This window comes from Mytilus galloprovincialis, chromosome 2 (genome assembly GCF_965363235.1).
Source record: "Mytilus galloprovincialis chromosome 2, xbMytGall1.hap1.1, whole genome shotgun sequence".
Classification (NCBI taxonomy): Eukaryota; Metazoa; Mollusca; class Bivalvia; order Mytilida; family Mytilidae; genus Mytilus; species Mytilus galloprovincialis.
Window position 1 is genome coordinate 68,214,242 of NC_134839.1, and position 23,918 is coordinate 68,238,159.

Here is a 23,918-nt window from a genome sequence, read left to right on the forward strand (position 1 = left end):
GCATAGCATACTCTCGTGAATAGATTCAGTCGTAAAAAAATATTAGAGAAAATAAAAAAAAATAAGTAGAAAGAAAGACAGGCATTTAACATTATAAGGAAAACTAAAAACAACTCTAGTAATCGTGTGGCGTAGCTTGCATGTATGCCCAGATGCTGAAGAATCCACGTCATATTGACAATTTTTTTTAAAATGAACAATTATGTGTTCGTAGCAGATATCATAACTCGGAGGTATCCGAATGTAAGAAGGGTTAGGATATGAGGATGACGTCCAATTATTTCAGAAGCAGTGTGTTTGGACAAAATTGCCTTAAAAGTAATGATTTAATAAAACTGTTTCACATATGAAATAACTATCTTATGCCATTACGGCTACCGCAAGCGCCGTGGATGATGATACGCACACCCCGGACATGTTTCATGTGAAAACGAATTAAGGAGCGATGGCTTCTTCATCTGGCGCATCAACGTTATATACAAACAACTAAACCACCATATCCTCATATCATTTGGTTGTACTGTGACATGGAAGACGATGTGATAAACACTCACATTGTAAAAGAGTGTGGTCGCTCTTGGTCTTATAAATATCCTTCTAGGTACAAATATTAATTTCATTTTCAATAAAAAAATTAGTTCCAATGTCCCCCGCATTGCACATAATTTATCAATCCAAGGAACAACAGGGGCAATTACTAAAAAAAGGCACTTTTTCTCTAACATTTTTTTATTAATTTCTTGAGAGAAAAAAAAATCTTCAGAGCTAATGCAACGGGATTTCCATTATAATTTATATTTCCAAGGGGTATAACTGGTTAAAATATTTGATCAGGACTTAATTTCGAATGTGTCAAAGACATTGCTGATGATATTAATTTCATAAAAATTTGGCAAGAATCATACACATGAGAGTGCGAACTAAAACAAACTAACAAGCATAGACGGACGGACGGACGCTATTTGCATGAGAGGCTCAAATTCCGGGAAAGATTTTTAGCTTTCATATGCTCAAAAGCAATAAAGTCTCACTGGTTTTATCCTCTAAATAAAGATTTTCCCGAAAAGGATGTCCGACTTGCAAGCAAAATCTGCACATCCAGACTGTTCAGCCTCTGAACACACAAAGGCAGATCTAAATCGACTGACTGTTACCATCATTAACTACACTGCCATTGCTTGGTCTTGTGAGTTTTGAGAATGAGATAGGTTTTGAATAAGAAAATTTGTCAGGGGGGTATCCGGGGGTTGGAACCCCCTTTTTTGCCATCAATGCTTTTAAATAGGGAAGTAATGGTTAGCCACCCTTTCCTGGGTATGAAAAAAACATTATAGTCACTAAAATTTCAGTTTTATAATGGAACTAAGAAAATGTATTTGCACTTCCTTGTTGGACATAGTAGTACTGTATTGCCCATGTTTTATTAGAAATACACCATAAACTGGTTGGTTAATGTTGATCGATCCCGATAGAAACCCGGATGCTATCGAATAGACCGAAGTCGGTTCGTGTCATATCACGATTTCGTAACTTCCTATTTCCAAATTTGGCTCAGAAGAATGTCAACAAATGGTCACATATTTTACCTACAAAATGATTTACTTTAACTCCATTGTAAACTGAAAAGTCAAATGGTTTGTTTAAGTTCAATATTTGTCGAACCCAGATGATGATTACTACACGTCTTCTTCAAATTCATCAGTAGAATCGTGAAATCTTATTTATTTGGGTCGGGATAATTTTTACAGAGGAAGTTTAAACAAATATTAATCAAAATAATATTTAAAAAGACAGGAAGATTCTTAAAAACTCCAGGATAAATTTTATATTTGTAAGTTGTAGTTGATCAGCTAAATTGTGTTAGTTAATTAATCAGCTTGATGAAACCGAAACTGAATAAAAGCAGAATGGAAGCAACATAAACAAATATTTAAACTTTAAACATAAACATTATGAATATTGAGGATTAGACCAGTTTACTTACTTGACAAGGGGCATAGAATGGGTACATCAGAGACATATATAGGGGGGGTCTATATACACAACATAAACTTCTCCCATTTGACACATGATGATTTTGCAGAGTAAATATGGACAGAGTTATAATATTTTCTAACTTGTTCTTACAAATCCTAATTTGTATGATATCTTTAATTTGTCATTCTTAATTAATACAAAAAAGGGTATGAAATAGACCACTTTCGAGTCGATGCATTTCTGTAAAAAAAACAAAAAAAAACAAACTTGGTTTTAGTGAACATCACATGTGTGTTTAGGGGCTTCGAGTTGTCACTACCATTCCCATGTTGATCAAGTGGTTGAAAAAACTATAATGCTGTAGTGCAGGAATTATTCGGCAAATTTTATTCTAATAATTGATAATTAGCACTTATGTCATTAGGGAATTGTGATTAAGTACTGTCAGAACAAATATTATTGCTAGTTTGTCCTGCTCAATGACGATTACTAAGACGCTTGATGAACGTTAATAGTGCAAGCAGTGTTCTCCCAAGGCAGTACCACGATGCTATATTTTCTTCCCGTGACCCTATAATAATTTCCGCGATGATATGATTATTTTCAGGATGTTATTTTATCGTTTCTAAATGTACAGGGCAAAGCCATGCTCTAAATTTTGAACTTTCATCTAATTACCGCTTAAAAATGATCATAAAAAAATATATCACCTTTTATTGTAATCCCTTCAAGTCGGACAATAGAGGCAATTCAGAGTGATTAAATAGGTGTTTATTGCCCTTTGGGTAATAACTGTTTGGATACGAATACCCCAAGCTGTCACTTGTGACATGATTAATACCACATGGTCTGCAATCACAAATTTCGACAAGGAGAAAATGTAATCAGAAAATAAAAAAAAAAAAAAAAAAATTTATGTTTGCAAAATGAAAATTCAAAGAAACAAACAATTTGTATACAACTGCAAAAAATCAAAAAAAAATTGGTCGTATATTGGTATCACGTCGTCGTCGTCTTTGTCAGCGTCATCCAAAGACGGATTGTTTCCGGATAATAACTTTTGAATAAGTGAAAAGAAATTGATAAAATTTTAACACAATGTTTATAACCACAAAAGGATGCATGGGATTGATTTTGGTGGTTATTGTCCCAAAGGTTTAGGAATTAGGGGCCCAAAGGGGCCAAAAACAGCATTTATCTAGTTTCAGGACAAATGGTTGTGTATTAGTATTTCAATTGTTTTGAAATTGTATCACAATGTTTAATACCATAAGTAGAAGGTTGGGATTTATTTTAAGGGGTAATTGGGCAAACAGTCTTGGAATTGAGGGCAAAGAAGGGGCCAAAAACAAGCATTTTTCTAGTTTCAAGACAATAACTTGTGTGTAACTGTATGGATCTCTCTGACATTGTGCCACAATTTTCCCTATAACACAAAGAAGGCTGGAATACAGTTTGGGGTTTATTTTCCCTAATATGTAGGAATTAAGTGGCCAAAAAGAAGCATTTTTCTAGTTTACAGACAATAACTTGTGTTTAAGTGTATGGATCTCTATAAATTTTTACATGAAGGTTCCATACCACTGACTGAAGGTTGGGATTGATTTTAGGGGTTATGGTTCCAATAGTTAGGAATTGGGGGCCAAAAAGGGGGCCCAAAATAATCATTTTTGTAGTTTTCAAACAATTACTTATGTTTAAGTGTATGAATCTCTCTGAAATTTAACCACAAGTTTCCATACCATAGAGGGATGATTAGTATTGACTTTGGGAGGTAATGGCTCAAAATGTTTCAGAATTAGGGGCAAAAAAAGGGAAAAAATAAGTATTTCTGGTCAATGGACAATTAAGACAATTTAAAAGCAGTGTATGGGAGGTAATTCTAAAACATTTAACATACAATGTTGGGTACATGTATGTTCGGATTTACCTCCCTTACATTATTTATTTATTATGTATAAAGAAATGTCAGGTTTTAGACTAATTGCAAAAAAAAGGGGGGTGGTAGTTGTTCTCAATTTTTTTCTTCTTCAAATTTCTCAAATTTCAAATTTTTGAAAAGTTAAAAGAAGAAATCTTTAATTGCACAATATTGCGCAATAGATTTGTAAGATCTTGACATTTGCTTTGTGTCAGAAACTCATATTATGTCAAAAACTTGATCGCAATCCAAATTCAAAGCTGTATCAAGCTTGAATGTTGTGTCCATACTTGTCCGTACTGTTCTGGGTTCGACTTCTGCGGTTGTATAAAGCTGCACCCTGCGGAGCACCTGGTTCTCTTTTAAAAAGAGGTGACAAACTTTTTATGACTTTCAAAAGATAAGTATTACTTTCTATCTCTTCCTATTATTTTTTGTAAATCGAGAGTGAAAATTTTGATTTTGAGCTTAATAAGTTTTGTACTTTCTTTAGAAAGTGATTATAATTGGCTTTAGTTTATGTTTCATCCATTTTATGCATTAAAAAAGCCAAATTCATTCCCAATCTCTTGTCAAACATTGTTTATTTTCATATTTTTCATTGCTTTCAGTGGCCATTAGATATTTTAGTGTAAACTACTGATTGGAACCTGACCAGATATGACAAAAATCCGTATTTATGATAATAACTACATATGCACAATTGGCACAGTAGACAGAAAACAATGATACCTAACAAAAAAACTAAGCAATAAGAGACTATTTGTTAGATAACTTTGTTTAAAATATATATCATTTTGATAAAAAGAAACAACTGGGACTAATTCATTGAGTACGATGAACCAATATATTTCATAGACATGATAAAGAAAAAGTTTTTTAATTTAAATTTTATTGCTAAATGATACTTTCTCTTCTCTCTTTTTTTTTTTTTTTTTTATAAGGAACAGTGTTTTTTCCTACGTTTTTAGTGCAATTGTACCTATACAAGTTGCACTATAATAAACCATTCATCATTTAGCTGAGTAGGTACATTTTTGTAGGGTAACTGGAACCACATATATATTTTTATTTGGCACAAGAGGAAATAAATAATTCTGGAACTATAAATGAATATAGAAAACATAAACTGAAAATACTGTTATCATGGTTATAGTTTAATTGTATTCTCAGTCATGAATTCAACAATATAGACACAAAGAATAGGGTGGAATAAAATATTTTATTCACCAAATAAGGGCCCATAGCATACAAACAATATTATACATTTTGTAATAAACAATAACGTATATAACATAAAGGAAATAGAGCATTGCAACGACGCCATAAATTACATTGAAAAAATACAATTTATTTTTGTACGTCAAATATGATGCTATCCAAAATTTCTAAGGAAAACACTGGCAGGGATACAGGTGATCCCCTCATTATGGTTAATGATGTCATAAGGCGTGCATAATTGACGAATTTTTTCCAGTGATGGACAAACTCAAAAGGGGTCTATTAGATTGCAATATATTAATCTAGATACATTTGTAACCATTTGTATATTTACAGCTACATGGAAAAAAGCAAATCTTACAGATTTATATTTTTAAGGAATTTTTTTTGCGGGAAACAACTGTTGGTGCTGTTTTAACTGAAAGAAATTTGCTTGTTTGTCTATATGCTGCTTGTGCAAGAAATTTTAATTTAAGCTATTTTTTAAAGGTGAAATTTTCATGCCTCTTAAAATAACAGATTATTTGTATTTCCTGTCTATGCATATCTTAATTATTAATGTACAAATGTATGTTATCAAATATTGCAATCAAAAACTTAAATGATACATGTATGTATGATTTTTTATACGACCGCAAAAATTTTAATTTTTTGGTCGTATATTGCTATCACGTTGGCGTCGTCGTCGTCGTCGTCGTCGTCGTCGTCCGAATACTTTTAGTTTTCGCACTCTAACTTTAGTAACAGTGAATAGAAATCAATGAAATTTTAACACAAGGTTTATGAACACAAAAGGAAGGTTGGGATTGATTTCGGGAGTTTTGGTCCCAACATTTTAGGAATTAGGGACCAAAAAGGGCCCAAATAAGCATTTTCTTGGTTTTCACACTATAACTTTAGTTTAAGTGAATAGAAATCTATGAAATTTTGACACAAGGTTTATGACCACAAAAGAGAGGTTGGGATTGATTTTGGGAGTTTTGGTTCCAACAGTTTAGGAATTAAGGGCCAAAAAAGGGCCCAAATAAGCATTATTCTTGGTTTTCGCACAATAACTTTAGTATAAGTTAATAGAAATATATGACATTTTAACACAAGGTTTATGACCACAAAAGGAAGGTTGGGATTGATTTTTGGAGTTGAGGTCACAACAGTTTATGAATTAAGGGCCAAAAAGGGGCCCAAATAAGCATTATTTTTGGTTTTTGCACCATAACTTTAGTATAAGTAAATAGAAATCTATGAAATTTAAACACAAGATTTATGACCATAAAAACAAGGTTGGGTTTGATTTTGGGAGTTTTGGTCCTAACAGTTTAGGAATAAGGGGCCCAAAGGGTCCAAAATTGAACTTTGTGTGATTTCATCAAAAATTGAATAATTGGGGTTCTTTGATATGCCGAATCTAACTATGTATGTAGATTCTTAATTTTTGGTCCCGTTTTCAAATTGGTCTACATTAAGGTCCAAAGGGTCCAAAATTAAACTTAGTTTGATTTTAACAAAAATTGAATCCTTGGGGTTCTTTGATATGCTGAATTTAAAAATGTACTTAGATTTTTAATTATTGCCCTAGTTTTCAAGTTGGTCCAAATGGGGGTCCAAAATTAAACTTTGTTTGATTTCATCAAAAATTGAATAAATGGGTTCTTTGATATGCCAAATCTAACTGTGTATGTAGATTCTTAATTTTTGGTCCTGTTTTCAAATTGGTCTATATTAAGGTCCAAAGGGTCCAAAATTAAACTAAGTTTGATTTTAACAAAAATTAAATTCTTGGACTTATTTGATATGCTTTATCTAAATATGTACTTTGATTTTTGATAATGGGCCCAGTTTTCAAGTTGGTCCAAATCAGGATTCCATATCAAGTATTGTGCAATAGCAAGAAATTTTCAATTGCACAGTATTGCACAAAAGCAAGAAATATCTAATTGCACAATATTGTGCAATAGCAATTAATTTTCAATTGGAGTTATCTTTCTTTGTATAGAATAGTAGTTGATAATAAATGTTGGAAATTTGCCAGACATGACTATGATGTCATTTTCTATTTTTATTTGCCAATAACTTTATGTAAATAACTTCATTGGAAATTTGCCAATATAAAATGTTGCTGATGAAGCTTTTTTTCCTTATCTTATCTAAAATGTTTTTAGATAATGTATGTTGGACATTTGCCAGACATGACTATGATGTCATTTTCTATTTTTATTTGCCAATAACTTTATGTAAATAACTTCATTGGAAATTTGCCAATATAAAATGTTGCTGATGAAGTTTTTATACGACCGCAAAATTTGAAAAATTTTTCGTCGTATATTGCTATCACGTTGGCGTCGTCGTCGTTGTCCGGCGTCCGAATACTTTTAGTTTTCGCACTCTAACTTTAGTAAAAGTGAATGGAAATCTATGAAATTTTAACACAAGGTTTATGACCACAAAAGGAAGGTTGTTATTGATTTTGGGAGTTTTGGTCCCAACATTTTAGGAATTAGGGGCCAAAAAGGGCCCAAATAAGCATTTTCTTGGTTTTCGCACTATAACTTTAGTTTAAGTGAATAGAAATTTATGAATTTTTGACACAAGGTTTATGACCACAAAAGGAAGGTTGGGATTGATTTTGGGGGTTTTGGTTCCAACAGTTTAGGAATTAAGGGCCAAAAAAGGGCCCAAATAAGCATTATTCTTGGTTTTCGCACAATAACTTTAGTATAAGTAAATAGAAATCAATGAAATTTTAGCACAAGGTTTATGACCACAAAAGGAAGGTTGGGATTGATTTTTGGAGTTGAGGTCACAACAGTTTATGAATTCGGGGCCAAAAAGGGGCCCTATTAAGCATTATTTTTGGTTTTTGCACCTTACTTTAGTATAAGTAAATAGAAATCTATGAAATTTAAACACAAGGTTTATGACCATAAAAGGAAGGTTGGGTTTGATTTTGGGAGTTTTGGTCCTAACAGTTTAGGAATAAGGGGCCCAAAGGGTCCAAAATTGAACTTTGTGTGATTTCATCAAAAATTGAATAATTGGGGTTCTTTGATATGCCGAATCTAACTATGTATGTAGATTTTTAATTTTTGGTCCCGTTTTCAAATTGGTCTACATTAAGGTCCAAAGGGTCCAAAATTAAACTGAGTTTGATTTTAACAAAAATTGAATCCTTGGGGTTCTTTGATATGCTGGTCCGAGAACACAATTAATTCGTAGTGCATTTCTTTTAGAACATAAATGAAAATAAAAAAAATCCCACCTGCGCTTTCCCAATGAAACTTTTACAGTGTGTTGTACTACTTTTGGGACAAATTATATCAAAATTATAGAAAACTTCATCGCCTCTAACTCAAAATATGGACAATTTTGTGTTTAGGGTGTCTTGAAATCTTTTGACAGCTTCCGAAGTGCTAATTTTTAACCTTTTTCAGCTGGACCAAATCACTACTTTCCTGTAAAATTCTGGACCCAAATTTTTTTACAGTGTAATTTCACCCCCTACTTACAATTTGAGGCATTAAACTCGGAGAAATAAATTTGGAAGGGGTATAAAAATTATTGGCAAGTAACCCACTGTTAACACTAGGGACTATATTCGTGAACAACGAAAATCAAGGGACGACAATTGTGGTCTCAGACCTAATAGGATAGAAAGAGTTGACAAATCTTAAAAAAACTTGGTATGACCAAAGCTTAATAAATTATAACACTGCTTGCAAAGTTTCATAACAATAGGATATATATTATAGACACTATGTTAAATTCTATACTCATCTTTGCGTGTTAAATTTTGACGTTAAAATTGAAAAATTTCAACTATCAACATTTTGGGCTTTGAAAATTAAAATGTTGCAAAAAAATACTTTTCAAATGCCCTAATATATCATTTATTATGTACTAAAAGCAATAGAGTACTCATTTGATTTATCAGACTTAGCATAATTATTCAAAAGTCAAATTTATATCAGCCTGGGCCTAAAAATTGAGGTTTTTCAATGAAAGGGGGCCTTACATGAAGATGTAATATATTCCAGCAATTTTAAATTTGTGAAGCTTTTTGGTTATAAATAATCCTTACATATGTATTGAATGTACTTTAAATAGAAAGAAAAGTTACAAATAGCATATCATATTACTTTAAAAGGGTCTTAAGCCAAGCAAGACTGGAAAAAAATAAGGGTCAATTTAAGCCGTGCCACATATTTACATTAAAAAATGCATATTGAGGCTATAAGAAATAAAAAAATTGTGTCCTTTTTATCATTTCTATACTCATGTGACATGATACAACAAATCTGAGCACAAAAAGGCTCTTGCAATTAACTTTTCTTACAGACAGTATGGTCTGATACAAAGATTTTTGCCTTTTTAATAAAAACTTGAATGCAATTTTAGTCTCAACAGGCTTATATTTAAACCACTTGCTATCCTACAGAAGAAAAGAAAGATATTATGTGAAATGGAACAGGTACATTAGACATTGTAAAGTGCTTTTGATACAAATTTAGTGAGGTCTTTATTGTAGACTTCAAATTTTATATACCAAGAACCCCACTTTTGACTTCATCCAAACAGGGTGTTAGACAAGGGTCATTTATACAACACATTTTGTACATATTATCTGAAATAACCTTCTTTTCTGTAGATTCTGAGTTCATAAACAAGTAAAAGTACTAGATGAAGGCACATAAACACAAGTATTCACACATGAAAACCTGTCAGATAGAAAGTCAGGATGCCATGAATGCATCAATATTGAAAAAGCCTTGAAATGCCTATTTTGACCATAAAATGCCAAAATTGGTCATTTTTGCAGAAATTCTATAAAATAAAAGTTTAAATCCTTTAGTTTCATGCTATTTGACAAAGTGACACCACCAAATCATTTAGGGAAGTTGCCAAAGTTCAGATTCTTTATTTACAGACTTCACCTCTTAGGTCCGAGAACACAATTAATTCGTAGTGCATTTCTTTTAGAACATAAATGAAAATAAAAAAAATCCCACCTGCGCTTTCCCAATGAAACTTTTACAGTGTGTTGTACTACTTTTGGGACAAATTATATCAAAATTATAGAAAACTTCATCGCCTCTAACTCAAAATATGGACAATTTTGTGTTTAGGGTGTCTTGAAATCTTTTGACAGCTTCCGAAGTGCTAATTTTTAACCTTTTTCAGCTGGACCAAATCACTACTTTCCTGTAAAATTCTGGACCCAAATTTTTTTACAGTGTAATTTCACCCCCTACTTACAATTTGAGGCATTAAACTCGGAGAAATAAATTTGGAAGGGGTATAAAAATTATTGGCAAGTAACCCACTGTTAACACTAGGGACTATATTCGTGAACAACGAAAATCAAGGGACGACAATTGTGGTCTCGGACCTGCTGAATTTAAAAATGTACTTAGATTTTTAATTATTGGCCTAGTTTTCAAGTTGGTCCAAATGGGGGTCCAAAATTAAACTTTGTTTGATTTCTTCAAAAATTGAATAAATGGGTTCTTTGATATGCCAAATCTAACTGTGTATGTAGATTCTTAATTTTTGGTCCAGTTTTCAAATTGGTCTACATTAAGGTCCAAAGGGTCCAAATTAAACTAAGTTTGATTTTAACAAAAATTAAATTCTTGGGCTTATTTGATATGCTTTATCTAAATATGTACTTTGATTTTTGATTATGGGCCCAGTTTTCAAGTTGGTCCAAATCAGGATTCCATATCAAGTATTGTGCAATAGCAAGAAATTTTCAATTGCACAGTATTGCACAATAGCAAGAAATATCTAATTGCACAATATTGTGCAATAGCAATTAATTTTCAATTGGAGTTATCTTTCTTTGTATAGAATAGTAGTTGATAATATATGTTGGAAATTTGCCAGACATGACTATGATGTCATTTTCTATTTTTATTTGCCAATAACTTTATGTAAATAACTTCATTGGAAATTTGCCAATATAAAATGTTGCTGATGAAGCTTTTTTTCCTTATCTTATCTAAAATGTTTTTAGATAATGTATGTTGGAAATTTGCCAGACATGACTATGATGTCATTTTCTATTTTTATTTGCCAATAACTTTATGTAAATAACTTCATTGGAAATTTGCCAATATAAAATGTTGCTGATGAAGTTTTTTTTATTGTTTTATACAATAAACAATGTATATTCACTTTTACTACCAACCAATCTTTACCATTCAGTGATAACAAGCACTTTATTTTACATTTTAATATTTTATGATGTATTTAAAAGAGTAGTTATTGTTGCAAACTCCATTAGAAATTTGAATTGATATCAGTTTTGGAAAAAGGGAAACGGGGATGTGAAAAAAAAAGGGGGGGGGTTTAAATTTTTCTCATTTCAGATTTCATAAATAAAAAGAAAATTTCTTCAAACATTTTTTTGAGAGGATTAATATTCAACAGCATAGTGAATTGCTCAAAGGCAAAAAAAATATTTTAAGTTCATTAGACCACATTCATTCTGTGTCAGAAACCTATGCTGTGTCAACTATTTAATTTTAGATTTAAAAAGTTTGAAGAAGAAATCTTTAATTGATTTGTAAAATCTTGACATTTGTTTTGTGTAAAAAAAAAACATGTAATGTCAAAAATTTGATCACAATCCAAATTCAGAGCTGTATCACGCTTGAATGTTTTGTCCATACTTGCCCCAACTGTTCAGGGTTCGACCTCTGCGGTCGTATAAAGCTGTGCCCTGCGGAGCACCTGGTTTTTATTGTTTTATACAATAAACAATGTATATTCACTTTTACTACCAACCAATCTTTACCATTCAGTGATAACAAGCACTTTATTTTACATTTTAATATTTTATGATGTATTTAAAAGAGTAGTTATTGTTGCAAACTCCATTAGAAATTTGACTTGATATCAGTTTTGGAAAAAGGGAAACGGGGATGTGAAAAAAAAAGGGGGGGGGGTTAAATTTTTCTCATTTCAGATTTCATAAATAAAAAGAAAATTTCTTCAAACATTTTTTTGAGAGGATTAATATTCAACAGCATAGTGAATTGCTCAAAGGCAAAAAAATATTTTAAGTTCATTAGACCACATTCATTCTGTGTCAGAAACCTATGCTGTGTCAACTATTTAATTTTAGATTTAAAAAGTTTGAAGAAGAAATCTTTAATTGATTTGTAAAATCTTGACATTTGTTTTGTGTAAAAAAAAAAACATGTAATGTCAAAAATTTGATCACAATCCAAATTCAGAGCTGTATCACGCTTGAATGTTTTGTCCATACTTGCCCCAACTGTTCAGGGTTCGACCTCTGCGGTCGTATAAAGCTGCACCCTGTGGAGCACCTGGTTTTTATTGTTTTATACAATAAACAATGTATATTCACTTTTACTACCAACCAATCTTTACCATTCAGTGATAACAAGCACTTTATTTTACATTTTAATATTTTATGATGTATTTAAAAGAGTAGTTATTGTTGCAAACTCCATTAGAAATTTGAATTGATATCAGTTTTGGAAAAAGGGAAACGGGGATGTGAAAAAAAGGGGGGGGGGGGGGGGGTTAAATTTTTTATCATTTCAGATTTCATAAATAAAAAGAAATTTCTTCAAATATTTTTTTGAGAGGATTAATATTCAACAGCATATTGAATTGCTCAAAGGCAAAAAAAACCTTTTAAGTTCATTAGACCACATTCATTCTGTGTCAGAAACCTATGCTGTGTCAACTATTTAATTTTAGATTTAAAAGTTTGAAGAAGAAATCTTTAATTGATTTGTAAAATCTTGACATTTGTTTTGTGTAAAAAAAACCCATGTAATGTCAAAAATTTGATCACAATCCAAATTCAGAGCTGTATCACGCTTGAATGTTTTGTCCATACTTGCCCCAACTGTTCAGGGTTCGACCTCTGCGGTTGTATAAAGCTGCGCCCTGCGGAGCACCTGGTTATTGCCTACATCAATTTGAAATATGTGAGCGAAAGACTATGCTATTTGGCTCATATATTCCAAATTTATGTAGTTGTTTTTAGCCAACACAACCATAGGTTTGAACATTTTTTTCAAATTAGACTTACAAGTCTGATATTGTATTTTACTTTTGCAACATTTTCATTTCAGAAAGGAATGCCAAACAATTATTTTCTGTAAAGTAGGACTAGCATCATTAATCAGATGAACAACAAAATGGAGAGAGCTGCTTCTCCTGCCAGACTTGCCTACACATCAGATAAACATCCAAGACATACATTAGAATCAATCAATGTCTTAAGGAAACACAGAGAACTATGTGATGTTGTCCTTATTGTTGGTCAAAGGAAAATTTTTGCTCATCGTGTGATACTTTCTGCATGCAGTCCATATTTTCATGCCATGTTTACAGGTGAACTGGCAGAGAGTAGACAAACTGAAGTGACAATTAGAGACATTGATGAGGCAGCTATGGAACTCCTCATTGACTTTTGTTACACATCCAACATAACAGTGGAAGAAAGTAATGTACAAACACTATTGCCAGCAGCTTGTTTATTACAGCTTGCTGAAATACAAGATGTTTGTTGTGAATTTCTTAAGAGACAATTAGATCCATCAAATTGTCTTGGTATAAGAGCATTTGCTGATACACATGCATGTAGAGATTTGTTACGGATAGCGGATAAATTTACCCAACATAATTTTCAAGAGGTAAAGTACTACTCTGTATTAAAACAAATTTTCTAACCAACAGGACTATGTGATCAATTCGATTCAAAATTGTTTATAAATATCCTGAAAACATTAGGATTAAACTACATGTAGCATTAAATATATAAGTAATCCTCCACTGTTCTTATATGAAGGCAACTTGTGACGATACATGTAGTTATAGATGATAAAGGACTGGTCTCAAATTTTTAGTGTTAAGAGCTGACACAAGCAAAACATGTATGTTTTTTTTTCATGGACTAATAGTTTTAACTCTAGATATCAAGTTTTTATTTGATTAAAAATACCTCAGATAAATGTATATGTACATATAATTTTGTGATGTATATCTGCTTGATTACAGGTAATGGAAAGTGAAGAATTCATGCTTTTACCAGTGAACCAGTTAGTGGATATAATATCTAGTGATGAATTAAATGTTGGATCAGAGGAACAAGTGTTTAATGCTGTCATGTCCTGGGTAAAATACAACACACAGGAACGAAGATGTCACCTACCCACTGTAAGTTCTTGCAGTTTGGCAAATTACACTATATCATAAGAGAACTGTATATGTAAATTAATAAATTAATGTGTACATTTATTGTTACTAGTATCCTATAGCTGGTTATTTTGTTGAGTGTAAATTTCGTGATTTTTTTTACAAAGTATAATAATGAGTATTAATTGAATAAGGTATACAAAATATTTATGCGGTTAACATTTTGGCAAATTCAAAATTTTTTATCAATACCTTTGCATGTGCACTTTTAAATTGGTGGAATTTATTTTGGCGATTTTTTTCTATCCATGAAAATTTATACCCCGCGAAAATTGCCCACTATAAGATAACTAATTACTAATAAGGTGAAATGTCAGAATTCCATGATTTAAACTAACATTTGTCTTACAGGTCACACAACATGTTAGATTACCCCTTATGAGCCCAAAGTTTTTAGTTGGAACAGTTGGTTCAGACATTTTAATAAAGAGTGATGAATCCTGTCGAGATCTTGTTGATGAAGCCAAAAATTATCTGTTATTACCACAAGAAAGGCCATTGATGCAAGGACCAAGAACAAGACCAAGAAAACCAATTAGATGTGGAGAAGTACTCTTTGCAGGTATAATTTGGTTTGTGGTAAACATTTTCGCTTTAACAGTTAATGAGTTATGGTCCTTGGAAGATTGAAAAATTGGTTCAGACCATGGCAGGATGAACAAGCCTGAAAGTGACTTAAAAAAACAGAAAATCCTGTTTGCTGTCAATTTGACAGTCATTTCTTGAAAGATTTGTATTTGTTCTTTACAGTACATATTAAAAAATGTAAGGGGCAATGTATTATATAATTAATTGAATTTATTCACAACTGTACAGAGTTGTAGCACTCTTAAATGTAAAATACCCGGTACATGACAGTATGGATTTATTGCAATTTTTTAGAAAATTCTCCTTTTGTATATTCATACATTTTGATAATTCTATGTTTAATAATTTGACAGTCACTTACTTTTTTCTAAAACAATTCTTGATGCATTTTTAGTTGGAGGTTGGTGCAGTGGTGATGCAATTTCAAGTGTTGAACGTTATGATCCTCAAACAAATGAATGGCGGATGGTTGCACCAATGAGTAAACGGAGATGTGGAGTGGGAGTAACTGTTCTAAATGATCTATTGTATGCAGTTGGAGGACATGATGGCCAGTCATATTTAAATAGCATTGAAAGGTAATTGCCACACTGTCAATCAAAGCAAAGAAACAGCTGGTATGCAAATGTCTACTTCTCTTTTATTTGTAAATGAGCTACACCCTGATGCTGATGTATAATGATTCTATAGGGGATCACATGTTTGATCAGTTCAGGTGTGGAGCTAGTGGTGGGTGGACAGGAATCAGCAAAATAATTGATTGTCCATTAACATTGGTGGGAAGGGGGGGGTATCAATATTAATTTACATCTTATCTTCAAGAATTTTAGTTGAATAAGCACTGCATTCTATCATATTGGTTATATCTGTCTATACATTTGTAGGTTGGGTTATAAACTAATAGATTATAATATTTAGTCACTTTCAATAGCAGTATATGTTTATTCTTCTTTCAGATTTGATCCCCAGACAAATCAGTGGAGTGGTGAGGTAGCTCCTACCAGTTCCTGTAGAACAAGTGTGGGTGTGGCAGTGTTAGATGGATATATGTATGCTGTTGGGGGTCAGGATGGGGTATCATGTCTCAATTTTGTTGAAAGGTATATTGACTATACCATTTACACATTATGAATTCAGTAAAGTTTACAATTAGAATATGCAATATATGTCAGTGTCTGTTTGGTCCACAGAGTAAATAAATAAACAAAGTCAAGTATGAGTATCAGATCAATTTCTTTAATTACATTTAATACAACGTATACAATACAATTTTCTGCAAATACATAAATTATAAATCATATTCAACAGTGAAACTAAGTTCTGTTACTCATAAAAACAATATACAGTGCATTAAATACTTTTCAATCCAAAAAAAAGATATAGAAACATATTTTCTAATAAAGTACAAAGTTTTCGCAAAAAAATAAGTCAATATATTTCATTTATGGAACATTGTTACAATTCTTGTTAAATAAATGAATGCTAAAGTCAAATCAAATATGTGCTTACTGATTATGCTCTTTTATAAAAATCATTTTGTGTGTAAATACAATCCAAATGATAAACTGCCATAAACAAATTGAATTACACATTTGATAGAACTATTGTATGAAAAGCACCAAAGACAGAGCTGCTTGTAGGGGGAACATTACATTTGCACTCATTTGGGGATTAAAATGTTTTTACATTTGCGCGCAGCTTTTGATTACATTTGCACACATTTATTTTACAGGTAAAAAAGGTAATATAAAAACAAATATATAAAAATTTAAATTATACTTTAATTTGTAATTTTCATAACAAAAGACTATAGATTATTAATTTTGAAAATATTTTACTTTCCATATTGTTCATATTAAATTCTAAATCAAAATAAAACATGCTCATGATAAATCCGGTTTGAGACTAAGACATACATGTAACTTTATTGTGAATATTTCAGAATATTTGATGGAGCAATTCAGAAAATATTAGGTTTAAGAAATTAATAGACTTTCATTTCTCAAAGCAATTGGCTTCAAATTTTCTACACCTACCAATATGAAACGCCATGTACTATCAGTGCTTTTACTTTTACTTTTTAGATTAGCTGTTTTAACATTTCAAAATTTTCAATTGTACATTTTTAAGTGCTTGTGCATAATAAAACGGACTTATCCTGTTCGAAATCCCAGTTCCATCTCCTCGTTGGTGCGCAGAGGACTTTGACTGAAGGAAGGGGTACTTGTACTTTATAAAATAACTGAACAAATTTATAAATAAATAAGTGATATTACCGGTATTTACCTGAGTTTACCTGTCAAATAAATGCGCTCAAATGTAACCAAAAGCTGCACGCAAACGTAATGATTTTTGAGCGCAAATGTAATGGTAATGCGTGCAAACGTAATGCACCTCTTGTAGGAAGGTAATGTGGAATAGTTTGATTTACGTTTTGTCTAAAAAATTAAGCATTGTGTAACATAATTTTATGGCTTTTCTTGCAGATATGACCCTCAATTAAATAAATGGGCTAAGGTAGCCTCAATGAGTACGAGAAGATTAGGAGTAGGTGTAGCTGTATTGATGGGCTACCTTTATGCTGTAGGAGGAAGTGATGGTACATCACCTCTAAATACAGGTTTGTTATCAAATACATACATATATTTTAGTACATGTGTGGCTTTGGTTGCCATTAAGTTTAGATAGCATTTATTCTTGTATATAATTAAGCACCCTGGACTTCCAAAAATGATTTCAGAGACACAGGGTTCAATGGAACCCGTCATAAATTATTTATGATAAAAACAATAGAATCTGAGATTTAATGAAACCAATAAATTTAAACTACTTATATCTTGGTACCAGTTATAAAGACTTTGTTTTTTGTTTTTAAAAGCAATGCTGTAGTAAAAAAGTTAACATCATTTAAAATATATAACAAAAGTTTATCGATATTTTACAGTTGAACGTTATGATCCAAGAACCAATCGTTGGACACCTGTTGCTCCCATGGGAACAAGACGTAAACACCTAGGTGTAGCAGTGTATAATAACATGATATATGCTGTTGGAGGCAGGGATGATACCACAGAATTGAGCAGTGCTGAAAGATATAATCCACATTCTAATACATGGCAACCTGTTGTTGCTATGACCTCTAGAAGAAGTGGGGTAGGTTAATATTTAAAAAGGAATAAAAGATATTTAGGATAAATTTTATTATAAAATATAACTTCAAGACAGTAACACACAAGTTACAGTGTTAAGAAAATTAAGGAAAATAGATGTTTCCATATGTTATAAAGGACAAGGACAAGCTATCATTCTCATTTCATAAAAACAATCTTTATGCTAGAGACTTTGCCTTTCTTAATACTAAAGTGCTTAACACTTTTTCAAGATGCAGCTTGAAATGAATTATTTGAACTGATCAACTTATTTTAAAATTTCAGCGCATTTTACAAGCACTGTGTTATGAAAATATGCTATTATTTTATTATGACTTTCGGCTTCATCTGAAAATTTGAAAATCCAAACACATTAAATTCACAAACTCGTGTTAAAAAAAGTCAAACTAATTTTGGCATTTTTATGTAAAAAAATAGTGAAATATATTTGTATAGTCAGTGAAAGGTCTTGTGAGAAATGTTTGATGCATAATATAAATGGGAGACAATTTTGGTCATGTGAAGATCAACCATTTTATTTCCTTTACCCATTGAAAAGAAGATCTAAATTCACTCTAGAACCTGAATGAAATTTTTGGCTCATATAAATCTTAGAAGAACAGAGCCAATTTTATATGATTTGTTATTTAGATTAATTGGTTTTATTAAAGGATCATCAATACCTTTAAAATATGCACAGTTATATAAATTAGAATATTTTCCCAGATGTGATTCTGCGCTTTAAGTTCTTTATTTATAACTAATCTATGGGTTATACAGGTTGGTTTAGCAGTAGTAAATGGGCAGCTTATGGCTATTGGAGGATTTGATGGTACAACATACTTAAAAACAATTGAAGTTTATGATCCTGAAACAAACAGCTGGAAATTATGTGGTGGAATGAACTACCGACGGCTTGGAGGAGGTGTAGGTGTGGTCAGAATGCCACAGAATGAATCTCATTTATGGTGATGCGAAGCATAAAAAAATTTACAGACCTTCATCACACAGTAGAAAGTTTTATCTGATAGAGAAAAAACCCTTCATTGTATATTTAGTTTATTGGTGCCACATTTATATTAAATTGCATTTATTTGAATTAATTCTAAAATATTTGTGATTTTGTATTTTAACCATACTGACATTCTTTAAGAAGTCTTAGGATACTACTAGACATTTTGCATTTTGTTATTTTACCACATGCATCCTGTTAATTAAACAGGAATTTTCATACATTGGTTTTTTTTGGGATTAATGTTCTAACATTCTTTAAGATTGAGAGTATTGTTTTTATCTTTTTTAATGTATTAATATGCTTGAGGTAAATATTTAAATATATTGCATATTAAATTTCAAATACCTGTCACAGAGTGTATGATGCATATACTATTTTCCCTATATTCCTCATTCTAACTTGCATGAATACACCAATTGTTAAGTATTTTTTTCAGGCTCCAATGAAGTTGTTTGTTTTGTTTTTGTTTCAATTTTCATTTAGGTCAGTTTAAAAGAATCCATTGTACACGGTAAATGTCAATTGATATTTTTTTTACCATGTTTTTGTGTGTGTTTACTTATTGACATGAAAACTATAATAGATAAATAGAAACTTTAAACTTGCAAAGTGATCAGCTGGACAAGATCTACAAAAAAGACTACATCATGAACACAGGTAGTCATACAGTGTGTCCAATTTGCATTATACTGTATTTACAAGTAAATTGTACATCAAAATAACATACAGATGGGACATTACTCTATGCCAATAAATTATTTTTATCAAAATATAGTGTTTTCTTTTGAAAGAAATATGCTGTCTAACAATAGAGAGAAATATTTTTTACCAATATCCAATAAGAATTTTAATTAGGAGATTTCTTCTGCACTCAACATTTAAGTTTCAGATCAACTAGGGGCAACTGAACACTAAAACTAATTTTCTTCTGTTTTTCTACAGAGCAAATTAAGATTCCTTCTAAAAAAAAATATTATTATTTTGCAACTATTTTGATAAGTACAATAAGGGTGTATTATGTGCTTGTGGCACAGCTATTTATTTAATTTTTTCATTCAAAAAGTATGTATCAAGATTGTTTAACGGATTATATTTCAACAAGCTTAACTGGATATTTGTGTCAAGTTATGGTTACTTGTTGCTGTCTCATAGTTTTTTTGTTGTCTTATTTGTTTTATATCATTATTGGGCATTATAACATATGTATGTATGATATTTATAATTTATTAGGCTATAATTTTCTTTTGATAAATTAAATGAACAAATGATAAGAGACAAATGTAAATGTAAAACTTAGGACTATTCCATTAAAATGTGTGGGGGAGGGTAGGAAGGGAAGTTTAATTATTAAATGTGGGTCATGGGTCTTTTTCAGTATGCTAGACGTCTATTACTGTTATGCAAAATTATCTGCAAAAAGGGTTTTTGGTTTTAGGGATATCTTGAAAGTCCCTTCCTACCCTTCCCTTCCACATACATTTTATGGAATAGCCCTTATTATATGCTGTTTAGGGTTTAAGTTTATTTCATTTAATGAATTAAACAGTTTAGTACACTTCAGATAATTTATATAAGGATTGTTTTTTTTATGATAGAAAAGTCACCACTTTGCTATCAATACATGTATCAGCATTCTTTGTAGTATGGTAAATTCAGTAATTGATATATATAATTCAGGCTTTTGTTAGTGCAAATCTGTGATGTATAATTTATTTTGTGTTAAGGGCATACAATATAGTTTTGAAACCTTGATGATCTTTGACTGCAATTTGTAAACAAGCTATTATTTACCTATTCAATTCAAATAAGTAATAAAAAATACAGCTTCGTATGCTACTTTTATAGATAAATGGGGTTGAAATTTTAGACATTTGCTAAACCTTTCAGTTTCTTAGAAATTTCTATTCTTTGGACAAACATACCTAACTTTTTTGTTTAAAAGGATTTGTGAGAGAACTAAAATTTACATTAGCAATGTGATTATCTCCCCTGTAACTGTATTTTATGCCCTTAAATTTGTATTGGCTTGTTTGACTGATTCAAAGATGAACAATAGTTGAATCAGTTGATTTGAACACTATAATTAGTTTGGACGGATTCAATGGTCTTCATCTGAAAATTTGAAAATCCAAACACATTAAATTCACAAACTCGTGTTAAAAAAAGTCAAACTAATTTTGGCATTTTTATGTAAAAAAATAGTGAAATATATTTGTATAGTCAGTGAAAGGTCTTGTGAGAAATGTTTGATGCATAATATAAATGGGAGACAATTTTGGTCATGTGAAGATCAACCATTTTATTTCCTTTACCCATTGAAAAGAAGATCTAAATTCACTCTAGAACCTGAATGAAATTTTTGGCTCATATAAATCTTAGAAGAACAGAGCCAATTTTATATGATTTGTTATTTAGATTAATTGGTTTTATTAAAGGATCATCAATACCTTTAAAATATGCACAGTTATATAAATTAGAATATTTTCCCAGATGTGATTCTGCGCTTTAATATCAATTCTCTGTAATTATCAAACAATGTCAATACTGGCTGGCCACACTACCTTTTCAAATTTCTTTAAACTTATTGTGTGTAGTCACACTACATTACCATTAATGTTTTCAATAAAAAAAAATTACCAAAATGATGGGTTGCTATGGAAACGGTGTTACCTATTTTTCATACAATGGCCTCCTGTGAAAAAACACAAAAACTGCAATTCTGACCAATTTAATTGACATAATATAGTATAATATTTACAATACAGTGGAATATGCTTTATTTATCTTAAACTACTGTATTTCAAGTTTCTTATCATATAAAAAAATATTCCTAAAAATAATTTTGCATAATTCAAAACGGCACTTTATATATACAAATTTTGGCATTTTACCAAATCAAGAAAATTCCCTTTGGGAGCCTATTTTGAATAGATTTTTTTTACCTTTGCACACTGATTTGAAATTAAACTAATGGTAATATACGTAGATGATATATAGTTGGATTTAAACCCCCCAAAAAAATTGTGGGAAATTTCAAGACCTTTCTGTACATAAATCCTAAAAAATGACAAAAAATTGCAAAATATGCATATTTCCATGGAAATGGTAGTTCATTTCAAATTGCAATATATTGTCTCTTGGCAAAATATTTCACTAAACAATCAACAAAAATAATGATACTCAGCCACATTTTATAAAGGTTAATTATTTTTTTTAGGTTTTCATTAAGAAACTTTTAAAAGGGTGGGGGTGGGGGAGAAGGGGGTGCAAAACTTGAAAACTTGAAAATAGCATAATTCTCACATTTTTTGTTCAATTTAAATGAAAATTGAAGGAGACTTTTGTTTTTTAGTACTGAAACACTGTGTAAAGTTTTAAATTAAAGGTTTATCTGTTTTCAATTTGTCATCTGGACCCTTCCAAAAAAGGGGGAGGGGGGGGGGGGTCAGATGCAAAACTTAAAAATAGCATAAATCATAAAACTTTTTGTTGGATTTAGATGAAAACTGAACTTGATCTGTTGTTTATAGGATTAAAACACTGTGTTAAGATTGTTACACATTTTTTGATTGGTTCTCAAGTTATCATCTGGATTCATCAGGGACTGACAAACATAACTTCAATTAAAGTTTGTCTTCGTCTAAAAACATGTCTCCTTCCGTTTAGTAGTTTCAGAGGTAAAGTAAGTTCAAAAGGGCATAACTTCAACAAATTTAGCTGATCAAAATTTCCTGTTAACATGCACAACTACATACCAAGTTTCATCATAAAATTCAGTTCTTTAGTTCAACAGGAGTTGCACTGATAAACTGTGAGACGGACAGACAAATAAGCCAAAACAATATGTCTCTCCATTAAATTTGTGGTAGTGGGGAGAAAAAATATATAAATTTTCGGGTTAATAGTTTTTTTTATCTTTCAGTGCCCTTTCCCTGCCAAAAATCAGGGAAAATGTCATGATCAGGGTTGTGTTTTTATGCATAGGTGTTAGGCCAGGATTTTTTAATTTATTGGTTTACGGATCCGCCGACCCGATTTTGCTGATTTCCAGAATAAAAATAAAATTCACTTTTCACGCTTTTATTCCCGCCGACCTTAACAAATGCATTATCCCTGAAAAATAATTAAAATATTTTTTTTCCTGAAATGAAATGCATTAATCACTAACAAAATTGACAACACTTTCTGGTGTGAAAAAAAAACCTTCCAGTTTACATTTCTAAATATAGACAAATCAATTATAACTGACCTTGAAATGTCGTTTGCGCAAATAATTTTGCGGAACGAAACTTGTGTTTAAAACCAATTACACAATAAGTTCGTTTACCTTATTTGTCATCAGTCCGTAAGATGCATCATCTCATAGAAATAGACTTGTCCAAATGTGGACAGGGTGAAGGCATCAAATTAAAGCACTGAATATTAACAAATCATTAGGAATTTTCTTGTTTTTATAGGTAATAAAAAAAATGTGGTTCATTTGGATAAAAAAACGGGAATGCAAGACAACAGATTAACCCGATATCGTTTTTCCAGTGGACGATTCTATTAGGTTTTTGACACGTATGTTGAAACTTATTTTCGTACGACGTTTATGCATTTTTTCTTTATCAGTTTTCGTGCTTGAAGATCATTATTTACCAAGTTTTCTGGAATTGATTAAGAGCTACGCGAATCTATTTTTCTTGTTTCTGAAATGATGATTTAATTTCGTCTTTGTCCGTGCATCCCCTTTTTTTTTACTGTAAATTACTAACAGCTGAGCAATAATATTTCATCGAACTAAAATTTTAGAAATGATGATAAAATAGCA

At 31.2% G+C, this 23,918-nt stretch overlaps 1 protein-coding gene and 1 long non-coding RNA gene across 2 annotated transcripts; one reads left to right on the forward strand and one right to left on the reverse strand.

Moving 5' to 3' along the window:
- The first annotated feature begins 1,558 nt into the window (after positions 1-1,558).
- LOC143064214 (kelch-like protein 20) lies at positions 1,559-19,656 on the forward strand. The gene is made up of 9 exons (XM_076236867.1): positions 1,559-1,831; positions 13,228-13,791; positions 14,156-14,314; positions 14,705-14,915; positions 15,336-15,519; positions 15,898-16,041; positions 17,428-17,561; positions 17,886-18,094; positions 18,871-19,656. The coding sequence occupies exons 2-9, from the start codon at positions 13,282-13,284 to the stop codon at positions 19,060-19,062; spliced, it is 1,743 nt and encodes a 580-aa protein (XP_076092982.1). The 5' UTR covers positions 1,559-1,831; positions 13,228-13,281; the 3' UTR covers positions 19,063-19,656.
- Positions 7,710-11,247, reverse strand: LOC143064213 (uncharacterized). Its single transcript, XR_012975204.1, has 2 exons — positions 10,503-11,247; positions 7,710-8,294 (listed from the first exon to the last, which is right to left on the reverse strand). It is a non-coding gene; the product is annotated as an uncharacterized LOC143064213 (long non-coding RNA).
- Positions 19,657-23,918: the final 4,262 nt, after the last annotated feature.